This window comes from Equus przewalskii, chromosome 7, assembly GCF_037783145.1.
Source record: "Equus przewalskii isolate Varuska chromosome 7, EquPr2, whole genome shotgun sequence".
Lineage (NCBI taxonomy): Eukaryota > Metazoa > Chordata > Mammalia > Perissodactyla > Equidae > Equus > Equus przewalskii.
In genome coordinates, this window is record NC_091837.1 from 4,072,971 (window position 1) to 4,094,462 (window position 21,492).

Consider the following 21,492-nt stretch of genomic DNA (forward strand, 5'->3'; position numbering starts at 1 on the left):
GCAACCTTGATCCTCATCACATACCACAGTGGCACATTTTCTGGTTGCCTGCCCTGAGCCCCATCAGTTCCCTTCTCTGAAATGTCAACAAAAATAATCCATAACCAATCTGTAAATGAAAATTTAGGAGAGTTTATTCTGAGCTAAAATGTGAGGACCAGGGCCCAGGGCCTTTCTTCCCGAAGGAAGAAAGGGCACCAAAGAAGTGGGGTACACAGAGTGGTTATATACCCCCAAAAAGGATGTTTCACGTATGATTGAAATGTCCCTTTTACAATAGTCGCGAGATTGCTCTGTTGGCACAGCGATTGATGGAAACAGCAGGTAGGTCTGAAACAGCAGGTAGGTCTGCTGTCTCGGTGAACACAGCAGGGTGGCGGTTCTGTTGTCTGGAGCTGGGTGGTCAAAGGTGAGCACAGCAGTCAGTTCCTAGCCTGAGGAAAGATGCTTATCCCTAAGGAAATGCCAATGTGGGGGGAAGTTGCACCTTTATCTTAAGGCCATTTGTTCTTACCATAGGAAATGTTTTAAAGCAGATATACATGCGTGCTCAACGGCCACAGTCAGGCCCTTTTGGAAAAACAAAGTCAGGCCGAATTAGGTTTACACCAAATGGCTTCCTCATATACTCCAATATATCCTATTGCTTGCCATTTCCATTTGTCAGAAACTTCCCTGGAAGTTTTCTTACCACCCAAGGGTGGTAGGGTGGGGGATGGGGGGAGGGGGTTGTCTTCTGCCCCCAACAAGGCATGCCAATAGTCAGGAGGCAAAGAGGCAGGAGAGAAAGGATTTTTTATTACAGTTTGCTAGCAAGAGGGAAGATGGCCAGCTCATGTCCCAAAGAACCATCTTACAGAACAAAGACTACAAGCCAGTTATACAGGGGGTGGGTCTCTGGGTGGGGCCTTCATCTGATCTGTGGATGGGGCAGGCATCTGGTCTCAGTTCCTGATAGTTTTGTTTTACGGGATATGCAATTAGAGAATGGAGCAATGCCCCATACCCTGAACTTTCAGTTGCCACTGATGATGGCTATCAGCATAGGCTCTCTGCTCCAGGGTTGTCACATTCCTAAGGAACTCAGAAAAACAAAGTTATCAACTTATAGCAGCTGGAAGGGGCCATAAAATCTACAGAGCATTTCTGGGCTAATCAAAGGTCATTCATAGTTACAGTATGGTTTCTTTTGTACAATATGGCTTCCCTTATGTCAACCTTGTGTTGAGCCAGAATTGGTTTCACATATTGAAAGCTGAGCTGGTGACTGTGGAGAGAGAAAATGAGTTAGTAGCTGAATGGTAAGAAATCAGGAAAGGGAGAAAAGAACATGGATTAGAGTGAGGATGAACAAGCAGATAGGAAGGGATGGGAGCCCATCTGCTCACACGCCATTAAACCAGTTCCCAATCCCGGGAATGAGTCAGTCCAATGAAATGGGTGAACTTCATTCATCTGATGGGAAATGTGAATCTTCTCTTTTAATAGATGTAAGTTAGATACTACTTCCCCTGTTTGGTTCACATAAAAGCAACATTTTAAACTAATGATTGCAGAAACTCCTCCTTGCTGGGAAGTATGTCCAGAGCATGTGAATTTTGGAGGACCACACAGACTAGGCTGTTAATCTCTGACTGGAGTATTTTCAAAGTATGCAGGGTGTGTTGAACTCTTCTTCCATCACCATGGAGAGATTTCAGCTTGCCTTTTCCAACTCATAATTTCCAAAGCTGGGGAATAAGATTTTTCTTACTGAAAATAACTCAGAGTTGTGATAGACAAGTAGGTTCCCTATGATTTCTCAACTGGCACGTTCATGTGGCGCAACTTTATGAACAAAGGAGCCCAAGTTTGCAATGTGGCTGGCATTTGGGGTGGAGTAACTGGAGACAGAAGGGGCCAGGTATTCAAGTCCACATTGTCCTGACCAATTAGCTGGGAGCCCTCCTATACTTTGTTGTCACATAAAATAAAAAGACCAGTGTGGTTTATAGACAAGGTTAGAACTGAACTTGTAGTCCCCAGGGTCCAGAGTATTCTATGACCTTTGCCACTGGTACTGTTAATGCTTAAACATCTCCATTATCCATGCCCTCCTGTCAATCTGGGGGAGCAGAACAGATGTGGAATAGCTGGTACAGGAGGCCTGCAGCCTGATTTGGGCAGCACTGAAGCCTGGTCCTGTCACCTGCAAGTGAGTCCAGAGTTTGGATCCACCCATATGTAGTTTGTGGTATTGGGCAGCTTACCCATGCAGGCAGCTGCAATACCCCAAGTTGTACAAGGGTGGCTCATAAGCCATCCAGAACATGTGGTGATTTGGCAAATGTTTGTGCCAAAGAAAATAGTTTTAGAGTCACTTACAATTTCCTTGAGAGGTTTGAAGATGCCACCTGTGGAATCAAACCACAGAATTTGATTTGCAATACTGTCCTGATATGTCACCCAGGAAAGGTCCACTGTCATGTTTACTTTAAATGCAAAGGGAAAACTTTTGACCAATTATCTTTATCTGGGCAAGGGACAGTCCTATATAGGTTTTCTGGGGCCCACATGACTCACCAGGAGAAGAGGTGGAGTGACGTCTTCCTTGTTGTGGACACCATACCCTGTCGTTCATCCATCTTCCATTCTTAGTCCACCAGGTGTTGACATCAGCAGGAACAGAGACCAGTTCAGGTTCTTCTGTGCTCTCTAGCTGTCGACATAACCAACAGTCAGATTAGTTAGCGTGGCCGGGGTTTGGTAAACTGGCATATGGGGGTGTTTGGTCTGTGCTCGACCTGGTGAGAAAGAGAGAGTTAGTAAGAGGGAGACACAGATTGGGAAAGAGCCCAGAGTGGAAACTTAGAGAGGGGGAGTGGACAGATAGAGACCAGCGCTCTCCAGTCGGCTTTCTAAATAAATGACTAAAAGGAATATGTATACTCATTAATAGGAAGAGGTGTTTGTGTGTGTAGGGAGTTTAAAAAGCAAAGAGGGGGCTGGCCTAGTGGTGTAGTGGTTAAGTTCCTGAACTCCACTTTGGCCACCCAGGGTTCACAGGTTTGGATTCTGGGCGCAGACCTAGCCCTGCTCATCAAGCCACGCTGTGGTGGCATCCCACATACAATAGAGGAATATTGGCACAGATGTTAGCTCAGGAACAATCTTCCTCAAGCAAAAAGAGGAGGATTGGCAGCAGATGATAGCCCAGGGCCAATCTTCCTCACAAATAAAGAAATAAAAATAAAAGCAACGAGGAGATGTAGGTGAAAGCTAGGTTTCTTGATCCATGATCTTGGGAAAAGCTGTCTACTCCATGAGGCCAGCTGCTTCTGGGGCCTGGAATTGGCCCTGGAAATCCTTAGTTTAAGGTCACCTGTGGGCACTGTCTCCCAGTTGTCTTGAGAGTGATGTTCTGGGTCTATTTTGGCGTGGCTTGCAAGGGTCCAGGAAGATTTTTCCTTTATTTTGAAGGCAAAGTAGGTAGTCAGTAGGACTTCAAAATGTTTTTCCCAGTAAGGTGACGGCATATTTTTTTTTTCTAAAGTCCTGGATGTATACCCGATCTCCTGGTCCAAAGGGATGGCAAGGCTTATCAGCAGGTGGGGACCACACCTCTTTTACGTGTTGATCATATGCTTCAAGTAGACTACTGAATTTTTGTCTATAGCTAGTCATAGCATCAGATTGTTCACTGAAATTCTTGTAATCATTTAACCCAGGAGTGGAAGATTTAGAGATGCCAGTAGGCATTGGGCATACAAAAATTATTTCAAAAGGAATCAATCCATGTCTCCTATTTGGAGTTTTCTGGGTCTTTATAAGAACAAAGGGCAGAGCTTCTCTCCATTTAATTAAGCCCAGTTTCTTGCCAGACTTTCCTTAAAGTCCTTTTGATGTCTATAATTTTACATTCCCCTTGCCCTGATGACTGAGGATGATACGGGGAATGAAATTTCAATGAGTGCCCCAGAGTTTCTTCAAGCAAGTGCTTTACTTCTGCTGTAAATGAGCTCCTCGCTCTGATTCCATCTGTAAAGGAAGCCAGAACAAGGAATAGCTGCAGTTTTCCCTTTTGCTCATGTGCAGGCTCTAGTGAGAGCTATGATCCAGCAGCTTGGGTGATTTTACAGTGGGCAAGGAGCAAGCTTCGAGCATTTCATGTGGGGAAACTGTGGCATAACCGGCTGTTATGTTTCCCCAGAAACTCCATGTACAGGAGCCGTCACAAAACAGAAGTAAGTCTGGATTGTCTAAAATGGTGTCTGAGAGATCCTCTCATGGCTTTGAGACCATTTCTGTGTTGCAGGGCAATCATGTGGGATGGAGTGGGGTTCTCCATCATCAGGGAGGGGTAATAAGGTAGCTGGACTCAAAGTGCCACGACAATGTAAGATGATGGAAGAGTTGGTTAAGAGCACACTTACAGGTGGTGTGTGGATCTGTAGAGAGGTGTTGTGTCCTGTGAACTTGGAAAAGAGCAGACACAGCATGGGGAACATAGAGATGACTGGGAGAGCCTAATGTCAGAGTACTGGCTTTGTCAATCTGCGTAGCAGCTGTGGCCACCACGCATAAGCATGGGGCATACATGATGCCACAGGGTCTAGCTAGCATGAGAAATATGCTATAGGACATGTCTGAGAGGCAAAAGACTGTCCTAGAATGCGGGCAGCAGTTCCATTATTTTCATGGCAGTATAGATGAAAAGGTTTATCAAAATTCGGTAAGTCAAGAGCCGGGGGTGTGGACAAAGCTGATTTTAAGGCTTCACAGCTGTTTAGTGGCTCCGAAGGCCAGGAAATAGGCTGTGGGGTGATGTCTGGGTGAAGAGCACACAGAGGGTTAGCAAGGGCTGCAGAATCAGGAATCCGCTGGGGCGGTAACCAGCTGCCCCTAGATGTTTACGTAGCTGTTTCTTCATTTTGGGGAGAAGGGTGGACAAAATGGACTCAAGGCATTTCGGGTGAGCTGTTGAAAGCCTTGACATGGCTCCTGTCCCGAGTAGGTCCCAGTCATCTGCACCCACTGAGGTTCAGATCTGGAGGCTTTATGGCCTCGAGCAGCTCGTGCCTTCATGAGAGTGAGGGGTCTGTAAGGGCTCCCTATTTACTCTGATTACAGAGTAGAAGGTCATCCACACACTGAGCAGGAGCAGAGCCTTGAGTGAGGGCTACAGAATCCAAGTGGGCTGTAGGATTGGGGACAATATGAGGGGGACTCGCGACATCCCTGAGATAGTTGAGTCCATGTTAATTCCCTCCCTTTAAGTATAAATGCAAGAAGAACTTGTGAGTTGGGGTGCAAAGGAATTGAAAAGAACACTGAGCTGAGGTCAACTCCTGTCACCCAGGCTGTACCAGCAGGAATTGAGGTCAGGATGACAGAAATTACAAGACTTTATGTCTGAAGCCTAGAACAAATCTATAGACTTGGTTCCCATCTGAGTGAAACTTGCCTTCTTTTTTTCACTGGCAATTCTCGATGCAAATAATCCATAACCAATCTAGATATGAAAATTGGAGTGAGTTTATTATGAGCCAGCCCTGAGGAAGAGCTCAGAAGAGCCCTTTCACAAAGGAAGGGAACACTCCGAAGAAGTGGGGGTGTACAGAGTGGTTATATACTGTCAAAGAGTGTGCAGCACACGTGAATGGAACGTGCCTTTTCCAATAGCCATGAGATTGCTTTGCTGGCACAGCAATTCGGTGAACACAGCAGGTGTGTGGTTGCAAAGTGGGTGGTCACACGGTGAGCGCAGCAGGTCAGGGATCAATCCTGGGTGTAGGGAGAGATGCTTATACTTAAGGAAATACTGATGGACAAGTTGCATCCTTATCATTAAGGGCATTGTTCTTGTCTTTGGGACGTAGTAAATACTTAAAGCAGATTTACAGTCCATGCTCAACAGGCCACATCAGACTGTTTTAGAAAAAAAAAAAAACAGGCTGAGTTAGTTTTAACCAAAATGGCTTCCTCATATACCCATATATCCTATTGTTTGTCATTTGTTTATCACAAGATTGGAGTGTTACAGGGGGAGGAAGTAAGAACTAGTCCACCCTGTTGCAGAAGGGGGTCTGTTATAGGTTCAGTTCCTCACTCTGTGTCTCTGCAGAGCGCGTATTGGACTTCTGATATACACAGTTCATTCTTTGTCTTAGTAATGTGCATGGTAACAATCCTGCCTAATTTGCATGTGTGGCCCAGAGACTAATGGGGACATCCTTTAAAGACTCATCATCTTGGCCCGGCCGGGTAGCGCAGTGGTTAAGTGCGCACGTTTCGCTTCTCGGCAGCCCAGGGTTCACCGGTTCGGATCCTGGGCGCGGACATGGCACTACTTGGCAAGCCATGCTGTGGTAGGTGTCCCACATATAAAGTAGAGGAAGATGGGCACGGACGTTAGCTCAGGGCCAGTCTTCCTCAGCAAAAAGCAGAGGATTGGCAGCAGATGTTAGCTCAGGGCTAATCTTCCTAAAAAAAAAAAAAGCTCATCCTCTTCAGAAGAATTTAAATCAGGATGAGTTTCTAGCAAGGAAAGTAGGAAACTTAGGGTTTGGTCTGAGGGCAGGGAGGTGAAAATGCCTTTGTCATTACAATTTCTAGTGGCATTAAATTCACATAACAAACCTCTGCCAAAAAGGTTTGCTGGTGAGCAGTGGGAGACTAGAGAGGCAGGGTGAATGTTAAGGGGCTGAAGCTGTTGGAGTGGCTGGGATCCGGGCCATGAAGTAGGTAGAGATAAACCCTCTGAAGGGATAGTAGAGAAAGTCATAGCGGTGTCGCTTAAAAAATCTGGTTCTCAATCCTCTATTTTAAGTTTACTGGTGGCTCAGGGGAGCAAGTGAGGATCGCCTCCCCTATTATTTAGGGGAAAATGCCCCTCAGGAGGAGAAAAATGAGACTCCTGGGAGTGCTGGGGCCAAGGGGTGGCATATTTTTTCAGCTTTCCCTTCTCTTAAGAGCAGGACATGGGGCCGGCCCCGAGGTGCGCAGCGGTTAAGTGTGCACGTTCTGCTTCTCAGCAGCCCGGGGTTCGCTGGTTCGGATCCTGGGTGCGGACATGGCACTGCTTGGCAAAAGCCATGCTGTGATAGGCGTCCCATGTATAAAATAGAGGAAGATGAGCATGGATGATAGCTCAGGGCCAGTCTTCCTCAGCAAAAAGAGGAGGATTGGCAGTAGTTAGCTCAGGGCTAATCTTCCTCAAAAAAAAAAAAAGAGGAGGACACTCTCTTCCCAATGCCCTGGTTTCCTGCGAGACCTGCAAGTGTCTGGAGGCGAATAGAGAGCCCTCTGAGTGGCTTCAGTTTCCTCTCACAGTCACAGTTTTGCTTCTCTAAAGATTCCAGTTGTAAAGTGAGAAGAGTTGCTCTTAATTCTTTGTTCTTTTGCTTTCCTGCTATTTTTAAAATATTGTGTAGCAGCCTCCATTATTACACGTACTGGCTGCCCTGACCAACCAACCACATGATTTGGAATTTGTTTTTTGATATCAGGAAGAAAATTTCCTACTAAAGCAGAAATTGGGAGATTCATATGCTCTGGGGCTTCCGGGTTTAATGCACTGTGCCTTTGAAAAGTGTTCAACAAAGGCGTTTAGATGTTCCTCGTTATGAGTGCATAATTCAATTTTTTTCAACAATTAACTTTAGGAGGAAATGCCTCTAAAACTGTTCCTGCTAGTGACCGGCCTGGTGACTCATCTGTTAAGTTTTCATGTTCCACTTCGGCAGCCCAGGGTTCCTCAGTTCGAATCCTGGATGCAGACCTACGCACTGCTTGGCAAGCCATGCTGTGGTAGGCGTCCCATGTATAAAATAGAGGAAGATGGGCACGGATGTTAGCTCAAGGCCAGTCTTCCTCAGCCAAAAGAAAGAGAGGGAGATTGGCTGCAGATGTTAGCTCAGGGCTAATCTTCCTCCAAAAATAAATAAATCAATAAAAGAAAACTGTTCCTGTTAAACCTTGAGTGTCAGCCTCAAGCAGAGCCACTTCCTGGTCATTTGCAGGAGGGCCTGGGAGAGGGTCTGGCCCTCTATTTCCCCTGTGAGGGGGTTTCCTCCAGGGGGCCCCCTGGCCTGTCTGATAACTACAGTGTAATCCTGGGCTGGAAGAACCCCCTTAGCAGCCAGCCACGATCTCCGTGGGTGGGGTTATGAACAGCCACTGACCTTTCTATGTCCTCTCTAAATTTAGTGGGATCTTCTGACCATGGAGGCAGGAGAGGTTTATAATTTCATAGATGGGCTGTGTCCAGGGGACATGAACTGTCTGCAGCGGAGGTCCAGGGTGCATCCACAGTGGACCCTGCGTGGACTGCCTGACGCCGGCAGAGCCTGGTGACAGAGCCCTGGAAAGCAGGAGGACTTGGAAGGGGCAGGAAACCAGCCTTCCTGCCTTTCCTGGCTGCTTCCACTGAATTCACTTCCTGGCTTCAGCATTTACACCAATGACCTCTGTGCCCCTAGCTTGGGGGTCAGGCCTGAGGGCCCCCTGTGAGTCTTCTGAAGAGAGGGCAGTGAAGATGGGCAGCTGGATGCTGTCTGGAGGAGTTGGGGTTTTAGGATCTGAGGAGAGTGGCTGAGGAGCTAAGTCTTCAGAAGGAGAGTTGAAACCAGGGGCCCAGAGACCCACCAAATCTTCCAGAGGGTCAGGGACAGGGAGCTGGGGGTATAGGGGAGCATAGGAGGGCAGAGAAGGGGAATTTTCCTTAAATTTTCTCTTTAATCTTTGTTCTAAGCCTGACTTTGATTGTTTCACTTTTAGAGATTCCCTCAGCCTAGCCATTATATTTTTGGGCATTTCTTTTCCATTTGATCTTCCCTTAAATACCAGTAAGACAGCTGCTTGTGATAAGAGCTTTCTAAAATATTTTTCAAATATAGAAGTTTTTCCAGTTCAACAGATGGATCATCTGGCCGTTGAAGAGTGGGATCTCCATTTGTGTATTTATTCCACTAGGGATTCAATCGGGTGTGCCTTTTTAAGGAAATACTTGGAGGCAAGTTTCCAGGCTGAGAATTAATCTTTAACATGGATGCAGGAGGCATCCCTGGGGAGGGCACAGATGATGTAGCCCTCATGATCCAAAAAGTTCACTCCTCAAAATAAAGAGCTTCATTGCACAGTGGTAAGGATGGTGTGGTGAAAATGGTGTCTCTACTCTCCCTCCAGAGGATGAGATGCCTTCCGTCACAGACTCACTAATCAAACCAGCCACAACCATCCCTTAAGCCAAAGCCTAACCCAGAGCAAGGCCCTAACTCTCTTCACTTTTACAAAGCGTGACAGAGGTGAGGAAGCTGCAGAAGAAAAGAATGAAGCTAGCTGCAGTTGGTTCATGGGGTTTGAGGAAAGAAACCATCTCCATAACATAAAAGTGCAAAGTGAAGCAGCACGTGCTGATGCAGAAGGTGCAGCTAGTTCTCCAGAAGATCTAGCTGAGATCATTAATGAAGGTGGCTACTCTAAACAACAGATGTTCAACATAGACAAAACAGCCTTATACTGGAAGAAGATGCCATCTCAGACTTTCGTCGCTAGAGAGGAGAAGTCAACACCTGCCTTCAAAGCTTCAAAGGACAGGCTGACTCTCTTGTTAGGGGCTAATGCAGCTGGTGGCTTGAAGGTGAAGCCATTGCTCATTTACCATTCTGAAGACCCTAGGGCCCTTAAGAATGGTGCTGAATCTACTCTGCCTGTGCTCCATAAATGGAGCAAGAAAGCCTAGGTGACAGCACATCTGTTTACAACATGGTTTACTGAATATTTTAAGCCCAATACTGAGACCTACTGATCAGAGAAAAGATTCCCTTCAAAATATTACTTCTTATTGAGAATGTACCTGGTCATCCAAGAGCTCTGATGGAGATGTACAATGAGATTAACGTTGTTTTCATGCTTCCTAACACAACATCCCTTCTGCAGGATCTGGGCAGTCATTTTGATCATGGATCAAGGAGTAATTTTGACTTTCAAATCTTCATATTTAAGAAATACATTTCCTAAGGCTCTAGCTGCCATAGACAGTGATTCCTCTGATGGATCTGGGCAAAGTAAAGTGAAAACCTTCTGGAAAGGATTCACCATTCTAGACGCCATTAAGAACATTCATGGTTTATGGAAAGAGGTCAAAATATCAACATTAACAGCAGTTTGGAAGAAGTTGATTCTAACCCTCATGGATGACTTTGAGGGTTTAAAGACTTCAGTGGAGGAAGTACTTGCAGATGTGGTGGAAATAGCAAGAGAACTAGAATTAGATGTGGAGCCTGAAGATGTGACTGAATTGCTTCAATAGCATGATAAAACGTTAATGGATAAGGAGTTGCTTCTTATGGATGAGCAAAGTGGTTTCTTGAGATGGAATCTACTTCTGGTGAAGGTGCCATGAAGATTGTGAATATGACAACAAAGGATTTAGAATATTACATAAGCTTAGTTGATAAAGCAGTGGAAGGTTTTGAGAGGACTGACTCCAATTTTGAAAGAAGTTCTTTTCTTTTTTTTGTTAGTTCACTTATTTTTGTTTTTTATTTATTTATTTTGGTGAGGAAGATTGGCCCTGAGATAACATCAATTGCCATTCCTCCTCTTTTTGCTTGAGAGAGATTGTCGCTGAGCTAACATCTGTGCCAATCTCCCTCTATTTTGTATGTGGAATGCCACCACAGCGTGGCTTGATGAGCACTGTGTAGGTCCATGCCCAGGATCTGAAGCCACCAACCCTGGGTTGCTGAAGCAGAGTATGCAAACTTAACCACTAGGCCACCAGGCCGGCCCCTGAAAGAAGTTCCACTGTGGCTAAAATGCTATCAAACAGCATCACCGGCTGCAGAGAAATTGTTTGTGAAAGGAAGAGTCTATCAATGTGGCAAATTTCATTGTTGGCTTATTTTAAAAATTGCCACAGCCACCCCAACCTTCAAGAACAGCCACCCTGATCAGTCAGCAGCCCTCAACATCGATGCAGACCCTCCCCCATCAAAAAGATCACAACTCGCCGAAGGGTCAGAGGATGGCTAACCTTTCTTAGCAATAAAGTATTTTAAATTATTGTATGTACATTCTTTTTTTAGGCATAATGCTACTGCACACTTAATAGAGTACAGTATAGTGTAAATAAAACTTTTTTTTTTATTGGCACCTGGGCTAACAACTGTTGCCAATCTTTTTTTTTTTTTTCCTGCTTTATTTCCCCAAGCCCCTGCCCTGTACACAGTTGTATATCTTAGTTGCAGGTGCTTCTAGTTGTGGGATATGGGACGCTGCCTCAACGTGGCCTGATGAGCGGTGCCATGTCCATGCCCAGGATCCGAACCCTGGGCCGCCACAGTGGAGCACACAAACTTAACCGCTTGGCCACAGAGCCGGCCCCTAAATAAAACTTTTATATGCACTGGGAAACCGAAGAAATCTTGTGACTCACTTTGTTGGAACAGTCATTTTATTGTGGTCTTATGCTTTTGAAACCACAATATCTCCAAGATCTGCCTGTAAAGTTTCAGCTCATAGATTGAGTTCTCTGATCCATTTTGAGTTAATTTTTGCATGTGGTGTGAGGTAGGAGTGTGAGTTTGTTCATTTGCATGTGGAGATCCAGCTGTTGCAGCACAGTGTGTTGAGAAGACTGCTGTTTCCCCCACTGAATAGTTTTGGCTCTCTTGTCAAAAATTAATTGGACATCAAGAGAATGAGGAGAAAAGGCATAGACTAAGAGAAAATATTTCTAAAAGATGTATCTGATAAAGGATTGTTATCCAAAGTATACAAAGAACTCTTAAAAATCAACAATAAGAAAACCAACAACCCAATTAAAAATGTACAAAATATCCAGACAGACACCTCACCAGACAAGATGCACAGTTGGCAAATAAGCCCATGAAAAGATGCTCCACATCCTCTGTCATTAGGGAATTGCACACTAAAACAGCAATGAGATACTACTACCCGCCTGTTAGAATGGCAGAAATCCAATATACTGACAACACCAAATGTTGCTGAAAATGTGGAGCAACAGGAACGCTCCTTCATTGCTGGTGGGAATGCAATATGGTACAGCCATTTTGGAAGACACCTTGGCAGTTTCTTACAGAACTAAACATACTTTTACCATATGAATCAACAACCACACTCCTTGGTATTTACCCAAATGAGTTGAAAACTTATGTTCACACAAAAACCTGCACGTGGATGTTTACAGCAGCTTTATTCATAATTACTAAAGCTTGGAAGCAACCAAGATGTCCTTCAGTAGGTGAATGGATAAACTCTTGTCCATCCAGACAAGAAATATTACTCAGCACTAAAAAGCAAGAAGCTATCAAGCCATGAAAAGACATAAGATGAACTAAATGCGTATTACTAAGTGAAAAAGGCCAATCTGAAAAGGCTACATGCTGTGTGATTCGATTACAACTCTGTGACCTTCTGGAAAGTGAAAACTGTGGAGACAGTGAGAAGATAGTGGTTGCCGGGGGTTAGTGGGGAGGGAGGGATGAGTAGGTGAAGCACAGAGGATTTTTAGGGCTTACTGTAGTAGTGTGCACATGTCATTATACATTTGTCAAACCCATGGAATGTCCAACACCAAGAGTGAGCCCTAATGTAAACCATGGACTGTAGGTGATAATCTTGTGTCAATGCAGGTTCATCAGTTATAACAAATGTACCAATCCGGTGGGGGATGTTGATAGTGGGGGAGGCCGTGCCTGTGTAGGGACTGAGCGAATATAGGAATTCCACCTTCTACTCAATTTTCTTATAAACCTAAAACTGCTCTGAAAAATGAAGTCTTATTTTTTTAAAAAGCAATTAACCATAAATTTAGTCTTTCATTAATTTTTTCCATGATGTTTTCAGCGCACAAGCCTTGCATTTCTTTTCTTAAACTTATTCTAAGTGTGTTTATACATACATTCATTCCTTTTGATGCTATTTAAGCATAATTGTTTTCTTAATTTCGATTCTGGATAGTTCATTGTAGATGTATAGAAATACAATTGATTTTTGTATATTGATCTTGTGTCCTGCATCTTAACTGGACTTGTTTATTAGTTCTAATATTTTTTGTGTGGACTCTCGGGTTTTCTAACATAAGATCTTGTCATCTGTGGTTACAGATACTTTTACTCCTCCCTTTCCAATCTGGATTCCTTTTATTTCGTGTTCTCACCTAATTGCCATGACCAGAGCCCCCAGTAAAATGTTGGATACAAGTGGTGAGAGGACCTCCCGATGTTACTGAGCAAAGGGAAAGCTTTCAGTCTCTCTCCACTGAGCACAGCAGCCGAGGGTTTTCGTGGATGGTCTTCGTGAGTTTGAGGGCAGTCCCTTCTAGTCCAGATTTGTTGACTGTTTTTTCTGTGTCTGTTGAGAGGATCTGTGGTTTTTGTCCTTTATTCTATCTGTATGACATATTCCATTGATTCATTTTTCAGAAATCAGTCTGCTTTCAGTTAAGTCAATCTTGCATTCCTGGGATAAATCCTGCTTGGCCCTTTTTACATGTTGCTGGATTCACTTTGCTGGTACTCAGTTGAGCGATCCTGCATCTATATTCATAAAGATGTTGCTCTGTAGTTTTCTTTCCTTGTGATGTCTTTGTTGAGTTTGGTGTCAGGGTGCTCCTGGCTGTGTACGATGAGGTGGGAAGTGTTCTCTCTTCTTGCATTTTTGGTACTTTCTCTTCACTGCATCTCCATGTGTTGCTCAGTGTAACTGCCTTGCTCGCTGGGGTACAGCACTTGGCCCAGCCATGTCCCTGGAAGTTTACAGTTTACTGCATCAACCACGCTTGGCCACAAGTATCCATTGGATGTTGGCCCCTGTGAAAAGGGTGTGGTGAGAGCCCCTCTCTGCGTAGATGAAGTCTCTGAAACCCTGCACTCCAGCTCTCAGGTGGCCATCGGTCAGGCCTTGGGGGAGCTCCTGTTACACAACTGCCCAGACCTCTTGGTTGGAAATGCACTTTTCTGGGTTTCTGTGAAGACGTTTCAGGACAAGGAACATCTGCTCGGTTATGTTTAGGCCACACAGGAGCGAGGTGCGGGAGGGGTCACCCCTGCAGGAAGTGGGAGCCCATCTGAGAAGCTCCTCAAGACAACGTCAGCCACATACCAGAAGGGAGCAAGGGGCTGGCTAAAGCAGAGTGCTCCAAGTGGCGCCATCTGGTCTGGGAGTCCACCACCCTGTCACCAGCCCCCTGAGCCAGACAGCCTGCAGGTGCCCCTAACGTCCTATCCCACAAACCACATAGAAACCTGACAACATGGAGAGAGTTCTGGGGGAAGAGGATGACTGTTTTGGTTTTGCTTTGCTTGGATGGATTGTCCTCATTTTTCTGTGAACAAGTTCATACCCTGTGACACCAGCCTTTCCACATTCAAAGGAGTGGGAAGAGCAGAAGGACACAGACCCCTCAGCTCCAGGAATAAATAAGCCTGAGGGGGTTTGTGATGGTCACATGGTGAGACACGTGATGTGTCTCCGTGATGCAGGGACTGGCATGGAGCAGATGCTCAGTCCACGACACCTCTCACAGATATCCACAAGTGGGAGCTGCTGTTACGGTCCCCCAGGGTCCTCCAGGCTTGACAGGTGCTCCTGGGCTGGGAGGGGCTGCCATTGGGGTCTGAGGGGCCCTAGGGGTGCCCCAAGCTGGAGGGCTGGAGGTGGTCCCCAGGGGTCTGCTTGCCTCCTTTCAGGACACTGTCTGTATCTGGAAGCTCAGAACAGCCAGCACGAGTTCTGTCAATTCACAGAACACTCCCCACAGCCGGGCGCTCCCTCATCAGTGGGTGAGGGTGGCTTACTGCCATCCCATTGTGCTAGAGGTCAGGGACTGCCCAGGGCCTCTCAGCCACATTCAGACCCTCATCTTACCAGCGTCTTGCCTGACTCCCGCAGCCCCCACACCTCCCAGGGTCGAGGGGCCTGAATGGTGCCCAGCTGGTGGAGTCTGTGTGTTAGGATGAGGAATCAAGGAGGACGTCTGCAGCAGTGGACGAAGAGTGGGCTCCAGACCCCACCCAGACCTGGACCTTAGCCTCCACAGGACTGCCAAGACCACCCTGGTGACCTGGACTAGTCACTTACCTGGTGGCCTGGATTTCCTCATCTGTGAACCGGACACAGTATTACAGCTTAACCAGAACCTGGGGAAGCACTGGTGTTGGCTGCGTGAGGTGTGGGTATGGTGGACTGAGTGCGTGTGTCACCATGACAAAAGGCCAAGCGCTACATCCAGTGCCTTGGGGTTAGGGCAAACCCTCTGGAGCAGAGGGACTGTAGTGGTGACAGCAAGTGAGTCGCAGCAAGTCCTAGGGGGATGGACTCAGGCGAGAGAAAAGGTGAAGCATTTGGTACCAGGAAGCAGTGGCACCACAGACCTGGCTCTGGAGGCATGGCCAGGCACAGAGGGGGGCTCAGGTCCCAGGGCAGCCACCCTCCAGGCGGGTTGAGTTGATACACCTGCCTGCTGGACCGTGGATGCGGGATGAATGCCTCTGAGGCCAGGTGGCTGCCTGGTCTGCGGTAAGGGCCACAGACTTGCTCCTGTTCCAGGCCCTGGAGGCCTGGCCCAGTTCCCAGGAAGCTTCGGGTTTCCACCCTGCTCTGGAATCCCAGACCACTGGAGTGGTTCCTAGCCAGGCTCTCTGGGACTGCCCCTCCCCACCCTCAGAGCCCCTCCCAAACACACCTGGAACCAGACTCCCTCCCTTGCCCTGGAGGCATGCCAAAGAGTTCCCCACACTTCCCTGTGGCCTCCTGCCCACCCTGCTGCCAGGCCCTGAGCCTGCCTCAGTCAGCCCTGCAACTGCCAGTGGTTCCAGGCTTGGGTCCCCAGGGCAGGGTCAGAGCAAGGACTGAAGGCTGGTCAGGACCAAGGAAGCTTGTCACTCCCCTTTGCCTCTTGTAGGTGCCAGCAGGTGGGTTGGTGCTTGTCTCAGCTGCCCACCATGGCCCCGGGGCTGCCCAGCACTGCCAGTGTGGCGCGCTTCTGCCAGAAGCTGAACCGGCTGAAGACACTGGAGGAGCCCACCACAGAGACGTCGCTGCGGCGCCACCTGACCACGCTGGACCTGATCCTGCTGGGTGTGGGTGCCACAGTGGGCTTGGGCCTGTACATGCTCACTGGCACCGTGGCCAAGGAGATGGCCGGCCCGGCAGTGCTCGTGTCCTTTGGCGTGGCTGCCATGGCCTCCTTGCTGGCAGCCCTATGCTACGCAGAGTTGGCAGCACGTGTGCCCCGCAAGGGCTCTTCCTACCTGTTCACCTATGTGTTCATGGGTGAGCTGTGGGCCTTCCTCGTTGGCTGGATACTGCTCATCCAGTGTATCGTTGGGGCCGCTGCCATGGCCCGCTTCTGGAGCAGCTACCTAGATGCCATCTTCAGCCGCAGCATCAGCAGCTTCACCAAGGCCCATGTGGGCACCTGGCAGGTGCCCTACCTGGCCCAGTACCCAGACTTCCTGGCTGCTGGCATCCTGCTTTTGGCCTCTGCATTTGTGTCCTGTGGAGGTCGTGTCTCTTCCTGGCTCAGCCACACCTTCCTTGCTATCAGCCTGGCCATCATCCTCTTCATCATCATCCTGGGGTTTGTCCTGGCCCACCCGCACAACTGGAGCGCTGAGGAGGGCGGCTTTGCTCCCTTTGGTTTCTCTGGCATCATGGCTGGCGCTGCCACCTGCATCTATGGCTTTGTGGGCTTTGTTGCTGTTGCTGTCTCTAGCGAGGAGGCCCAGAACCCAAAGCGATCTGTGCCTATGGCCCTCGCCATCTCGGTTACCCTGGTGGCTGCTGCCAACATCCTTGCCTCAACTGTGCTCACCCTCATGGTGCCCTGGCACAGCCTGGACCCTGACTGGGCACTTCCTGATGCCTTCCACCAGCGGGGCTATAGCTGGGCAGCCTTCATTGTGGTGGCTGGTGCAATCTGCGGTAAGTGGCCCTTCCAGACAAGGTGGGAGGGAACAGGGTGGTCTGGCCCTGCCCTAACACTCCAGGGCACACATCTCCAACTGGGCCTGTGCTCCCAGTTGCATCCTGGGCCCAGGAAGGTGCTAATGATTAGATTCTCCACCCGGGCTTGTTGTGAAGGACCTATTCACTGTCCCTCCCAGTTGACACAGAATGTCAGTTCTGAGCATGTGCTTCCAGATCCTTCCAGGCAGAGGGACTCAGCCCTCATCAGATTCTCCAGTGGGTCTGTCACCTAAACTGGGGTGTCCCATTCCTGGGTGGTGAGGGGGAACAATCCAGCACCCCAGGTGCACTCAGGCTCACTCTGAGTGCCCAGGCAAACTCATGCCCGTGTTCCCAAGGGGCCACCCATACCCTGGCCCCAAGCAGTGTCCCCTGGTGAGCCTGTCCACCATTCTGACGTCTCTCCCACCCTCTGTCACAGCCATGAACACTGTCCTGCTCAGGTACATCTTTTTCTTGCCACATATCATCTCTGCCATGGCTGCCGATGGGCTCTTCTTCCAGGTGTTTGCCCATGTGTACTCCCGGATGAAGGTGCCTGTGGTGGGCATCCTGGTGTTCGGGTTCCTCATGGCTTTCCTGGCTCTGCTGGTCGAACTTGAGGCACTAGTGCAGTTCCGCTGCATCTGTGCACTGCTGACCTACACCTTCGTGGCCACCAGCATCATCATGCTACGCTTCCGAAAGTCCCCGCCAGCCAGTTCTCAGGACCCAGGCAGCCCTCTGGGCACCGAGCAGACCTCAGCCTCTGAGCCAGGGCAGCTGCAACCAGCCCTGAGGCCCTACCTCCGCTTCCTGGATGGGTGCAGGCCTGGAGCCGCTGTGGCTTGGGCCCTCGGTGTCCTGGTGTCCTCGGCCATCACCCTGGACTGCGTGCTGGTCTTTGGGGACTCGGTCCTGCACCTCCCGCCCTGGGGCTACACCCTGCTGCTCCTGCTCAGCTCCGCCACCTTTCTGCTCAGTCTCCTCGTCCTGGGGGCCCACCAGCAGCAGCACTGCCAGGACACCTTTCAGGTACTTCCTCCAGCCAGCACCCACCACGCTCAGCCCAGCCAGCTCCCTTCACCTCTTCCTCCTCTGCCGTGGCAGGATGCACCAGGGCCGCAGGGCGGGGAGGCCAGTACCCCACACCCCTCTCTCTGCATGGCGGGTGGGTCTTGTCTCCGGAATCTCCAGAGGCAGAGAAAGGCTCTGTGGACTCCCGAGAAATCAGGCCCTGGGCCAGCAGCCCTTCCCTGCAGCCCAGCCCTGCACTTGTCCCCTCAGGTTCCCATGGTGCCCCTGACTCCAGCCCTGAGCATCCTCCTCAACATCTTCCTCATGCTGCAGCTGAGCTACGTGGCCTGGCTGAGCTTCTCCATCTGGCTGCTGATTGGTGAGTGGGGGCCAGGCCGGGACCCTGTGGGGGCTACAGGAAGAGGGCAAGCAGGGTGGTAGTGCTGGGACCTGCCCCTCAGGCTTTTGTCGCCCCTACAGGAATCACGGTGTATTTTGGCTACGGCATCAGGCAGAGCAAGGAGAACCAGCGGGCACGGCTAGGGCTGACGGCCACACGTGGCAACCTGGAAGAGATGGTGCCAGCCACGCAAACCCCCAGCCAGGCACCGGCCCAGGAGCCCGGCTCCATGGAGCAGCCTGCCAGTCCATGAGGACCACGGGGGGCCTACTTACTGTCCCCCACATTCTTTGGAGGCTGGAGGGGCTGGCAGCCCCTCTATCGGGGGCAGCTCAGGTGTGTAGGTCTTCCCATGCCTGGGGGTCCTCAGGACCTCAGCCCAGGTGCTGAGCTTCGACTCTTTGGGAGTGGGCCATGGCCAGTGCTGGTATGGTGGACTGTGCCCAGTGCCATCCAGTATATGACCAAGTCCAGCTACCTGGGCAGGTGGAGTAGTGCGGGCAGGGAAGAAGCTTGAGTCCCAGGGACCCACGGTAATAATTGCTTGGCTCACAGTGTGGCCTACTGTGGTGTTCTTTGTGGCACTGTCCTCATCTGTTCCAGGGACCAAATACTTGTCCCCAGAAAACAACATTGATGCTGAGGTTCTAGAAGTGGGTGGCCCCAGCCCTGAGTCAGGGTCACGGCCTAGCCTGGGTCCTGGAGTCCTGCACTCAGGCAAGTGCGCTCTGCCCAGCTCAGAGGGGAGCTACACATACCAGGCACAGAGGGGTCCATAAAGGATGAGGCCAGGCACCTCCCAGCCTCCCCACGTGTCCCCTCAGGGGTAGATCAAGAGAAAAGAGCCTGGACCCCATTGAGGCAGCCTGGAAAGGGCGGTGGAGTTCTGGGGATCCCTTGGTTTCCCAGGGCTCCCAGTGAGCAGGGCATGTCCTGAGGCCTGCCCCGGATGGAGAGGCCCCCCTGCCCAGTCACATGTGTCTGTCAGGCACAGGCTCACATGTCGCACACGGTCCCCAGGCCGTGCACACACAGTCCCCTGGCCGTGCACCCACGTGCAGACTGAGGCAGCAGCTGTTTCCCAGCCTAGGGCTGCTCACAGCTTCCAGCTGCTTCTCTCACTGCTGCCCCCTCAGGGCTTTGTGACAAAGGCTCAGGTTGGGACAGGTGCGTGCACAAGCACCTGGGCCTGCTCCAGGGACCTTCAGCCCACCTCTGGTGGTGGGACCCCATCTTGGGGGTCCCTAGGCCTACCCTGCACACCGCGGTCTCCCCAAGGCTGTGCTCTGTCTATCATAGACACCACCACTTCCCGGTTCTTGCCTGTGAGGACCACACAGGAAGCCACTGGCTTTAGCATCTTTATTCCTCAACTCTCTGCAGCCTTAACATCACTTTCTCTGGGCCCCAAGGACACAAGGACACGCGACCCCGCTCCAATAACCAGGCCTCAGGGCCGTGATCTCTCACCCTGGCCCTTCTGAACCCGCCTCCCATGGACACTGCCCTGGGGGTGAGAGGCAGCAGGGACCTCAAGGCTTTGCTGAGGCTCCAGATGCCAGATGATTCCAGATGCTGCCCAGCCTGAGCCCCAGGCCTCCCCTCCCCAGCTTGGCCCATGTCATTCCACGAGCAAGCTGCCAGCATGGCCCTGCTCACCAGGGACCCATGAGAAGGCAGCCCCTTGTCTCCCTGGAGTAGGTACCCCAAATCCTTACCCTGCCTGGGACCCAGAGAGGGCTTGGCTCCTGCAGCCCCATCCCTCCCCTCCTGAGCGTGGGCCCAGGACATGGGAAAATTCTCCAGCAGGCAGGATTCAGGCCCCAGGAGGATTCCAAACCCTGAACCAGGCCAGCCTGCTGGGGCCTCCTTGTCCTCTGTTAGGGACATTCTTTCCAGCCCCTGGTCTCTACCTGGGGTCTTGGTCAGAGCATTGTCCTCATGCATTTGCCTCTGGTGTGGTGTGCAGCTGCCCAGACAAGTTCTTGGGTGTGACCTTGGGCAGCAGTGACATTTGTGTCCAGATGTACAGCCTCCCCACCTCATGGCTCCCAGGAGCCCAGTGAGCAGGTTGCAGGGTGTTGTGCTGGGGGTACTAAAGAGACATATAGAAGGCCCCAAAGGACCCCATGCCCACCAACAACCCCTCTACCCGCCTCTCCATCCCAGCCCTCCACAGCCCAAGGGCTGCCACAAGGAAGGGGTTGGTGCTCATCAGCTGAGAAGGTATGGGCCCAAGGGGGTCCTGTGCCCTTGCCTGGGGTCCTAGAGAGTCGGACCATCTGCCGACTACAGTCCTCATTCCGTGGATGAGGCCCAGAGCTGGGAGGAGCCCTGCCCTAGGAACCCAGTACAGAGCAGCTGTGACATCTCTTGTCAGGCTGCCTTCTCCCTTGCCTGGGACTCTGGCTGTGCCGAGCCCAGTGTGGGACAGCTGAGAGGGCAGGGTCTCTCCCTGTGATGGGGCTGCCGGCAGGAGGAGGAGGGCTGGGAGCCAGGCAGGGCCAGAGGCGACCCCGCCAGTGTGGTGGACAGCTGGAGAGCAGGGAGCTGCTGGGAACACTGGAGATGGAGCCTGGGAGAGCGTCTCCAGCCCCAGCCCCAGCCAGAGCCCCTCTGGACCAGGGCCCTGCTCTGTGGTCCCCAAGCAGCACGTGCCGAGGCAGGCGTTGCGGGAGGGACAGTCTGCCTTGTAGCCGAATGGTGGAATATTCCTCCCACCCACTGCCCTGGTCCTGCAAGGGCTTCATGCCTGAGTCCCCTAGGTTGTGCTCCCACCATTTTCTGTCCCCAGCCCCAAATAGCAGAGAAAGGCTGTGGGCCTCAGGAATGGGCCAGCGAGTGGTGTTAGGGCCACTCTGGTAACAGTGTCCAGCTCCCAGCAGTAGCAGTGGGGTCCAGTGCGGGGCCCCCTTTAAGGCACCCAGGCAGCCAGATGTGGGGGTGGGGAAGCTGCCTTTCTGCTCAGGGCTGGCAGTTCCCTTCGGGGCCTTTACCTGCAGATGAGGACAGCAGGGCGGGGCTCCATCCACCATCCTCCAAAGTGTAGCCCAGGGTCAGGCAGGCCCGCAGCCCCCTCCTCATGCTTGGTCCTCATAGAAATGGGCTTCTCCATCCAC

General features: G+C 50.5%; 2 protein-coding genes across 11 annotated transcripts in view; both read left to right on the forward strand.

Moving 5' to 3' along the window:
* LOC103544433 (cationic amino acid transporter 4-like) overlaps nt 1–21,492 on the forward strand; it is a 222,477-nt gene that overhangs the window by 132,963 nt on the left and 68,022 nt on the right. The window lies entirely within an intron of this gene.
* The window catches only part of LOC103543572 (cationic amino acid transporter 4-like), a 35,006-nt gene that overhangs the window by 6,965 nt on the left and 6,549 nt on the right, over nt 1–21,492 (forward strand). Inside the window, exons 2-5 of one of the 6 annotated variants that reach the window (XM_070628279.1) lie at nt 15,911–16,932; nt 17,399–17,991; nt 18,244–18,352; nt 18,435–18,709. In XM_070628279.1, coding sequence (XP_070484380.1) covers nt 15,951–16,932; nt 17,399–17,991; nt 18,244–18,352; nt 18,435–18,709 — 1,959 coding nt within the window. In that variant the 5' untranslated portion in view covers nt 15,911–15,950. Of the gene's footprint in view, nt 1–14,898; nt 16,933–17,398; nt 17,992–18,243; nt 18,353–18,434; nt 18,710–21,492 lie in introns of all 6 variants that reach the window. The other 5 variants (XM_070628281.1, XM_070628280.1, XM_070628282.1 and 2 more) reach the window with 5 other exon arrangements.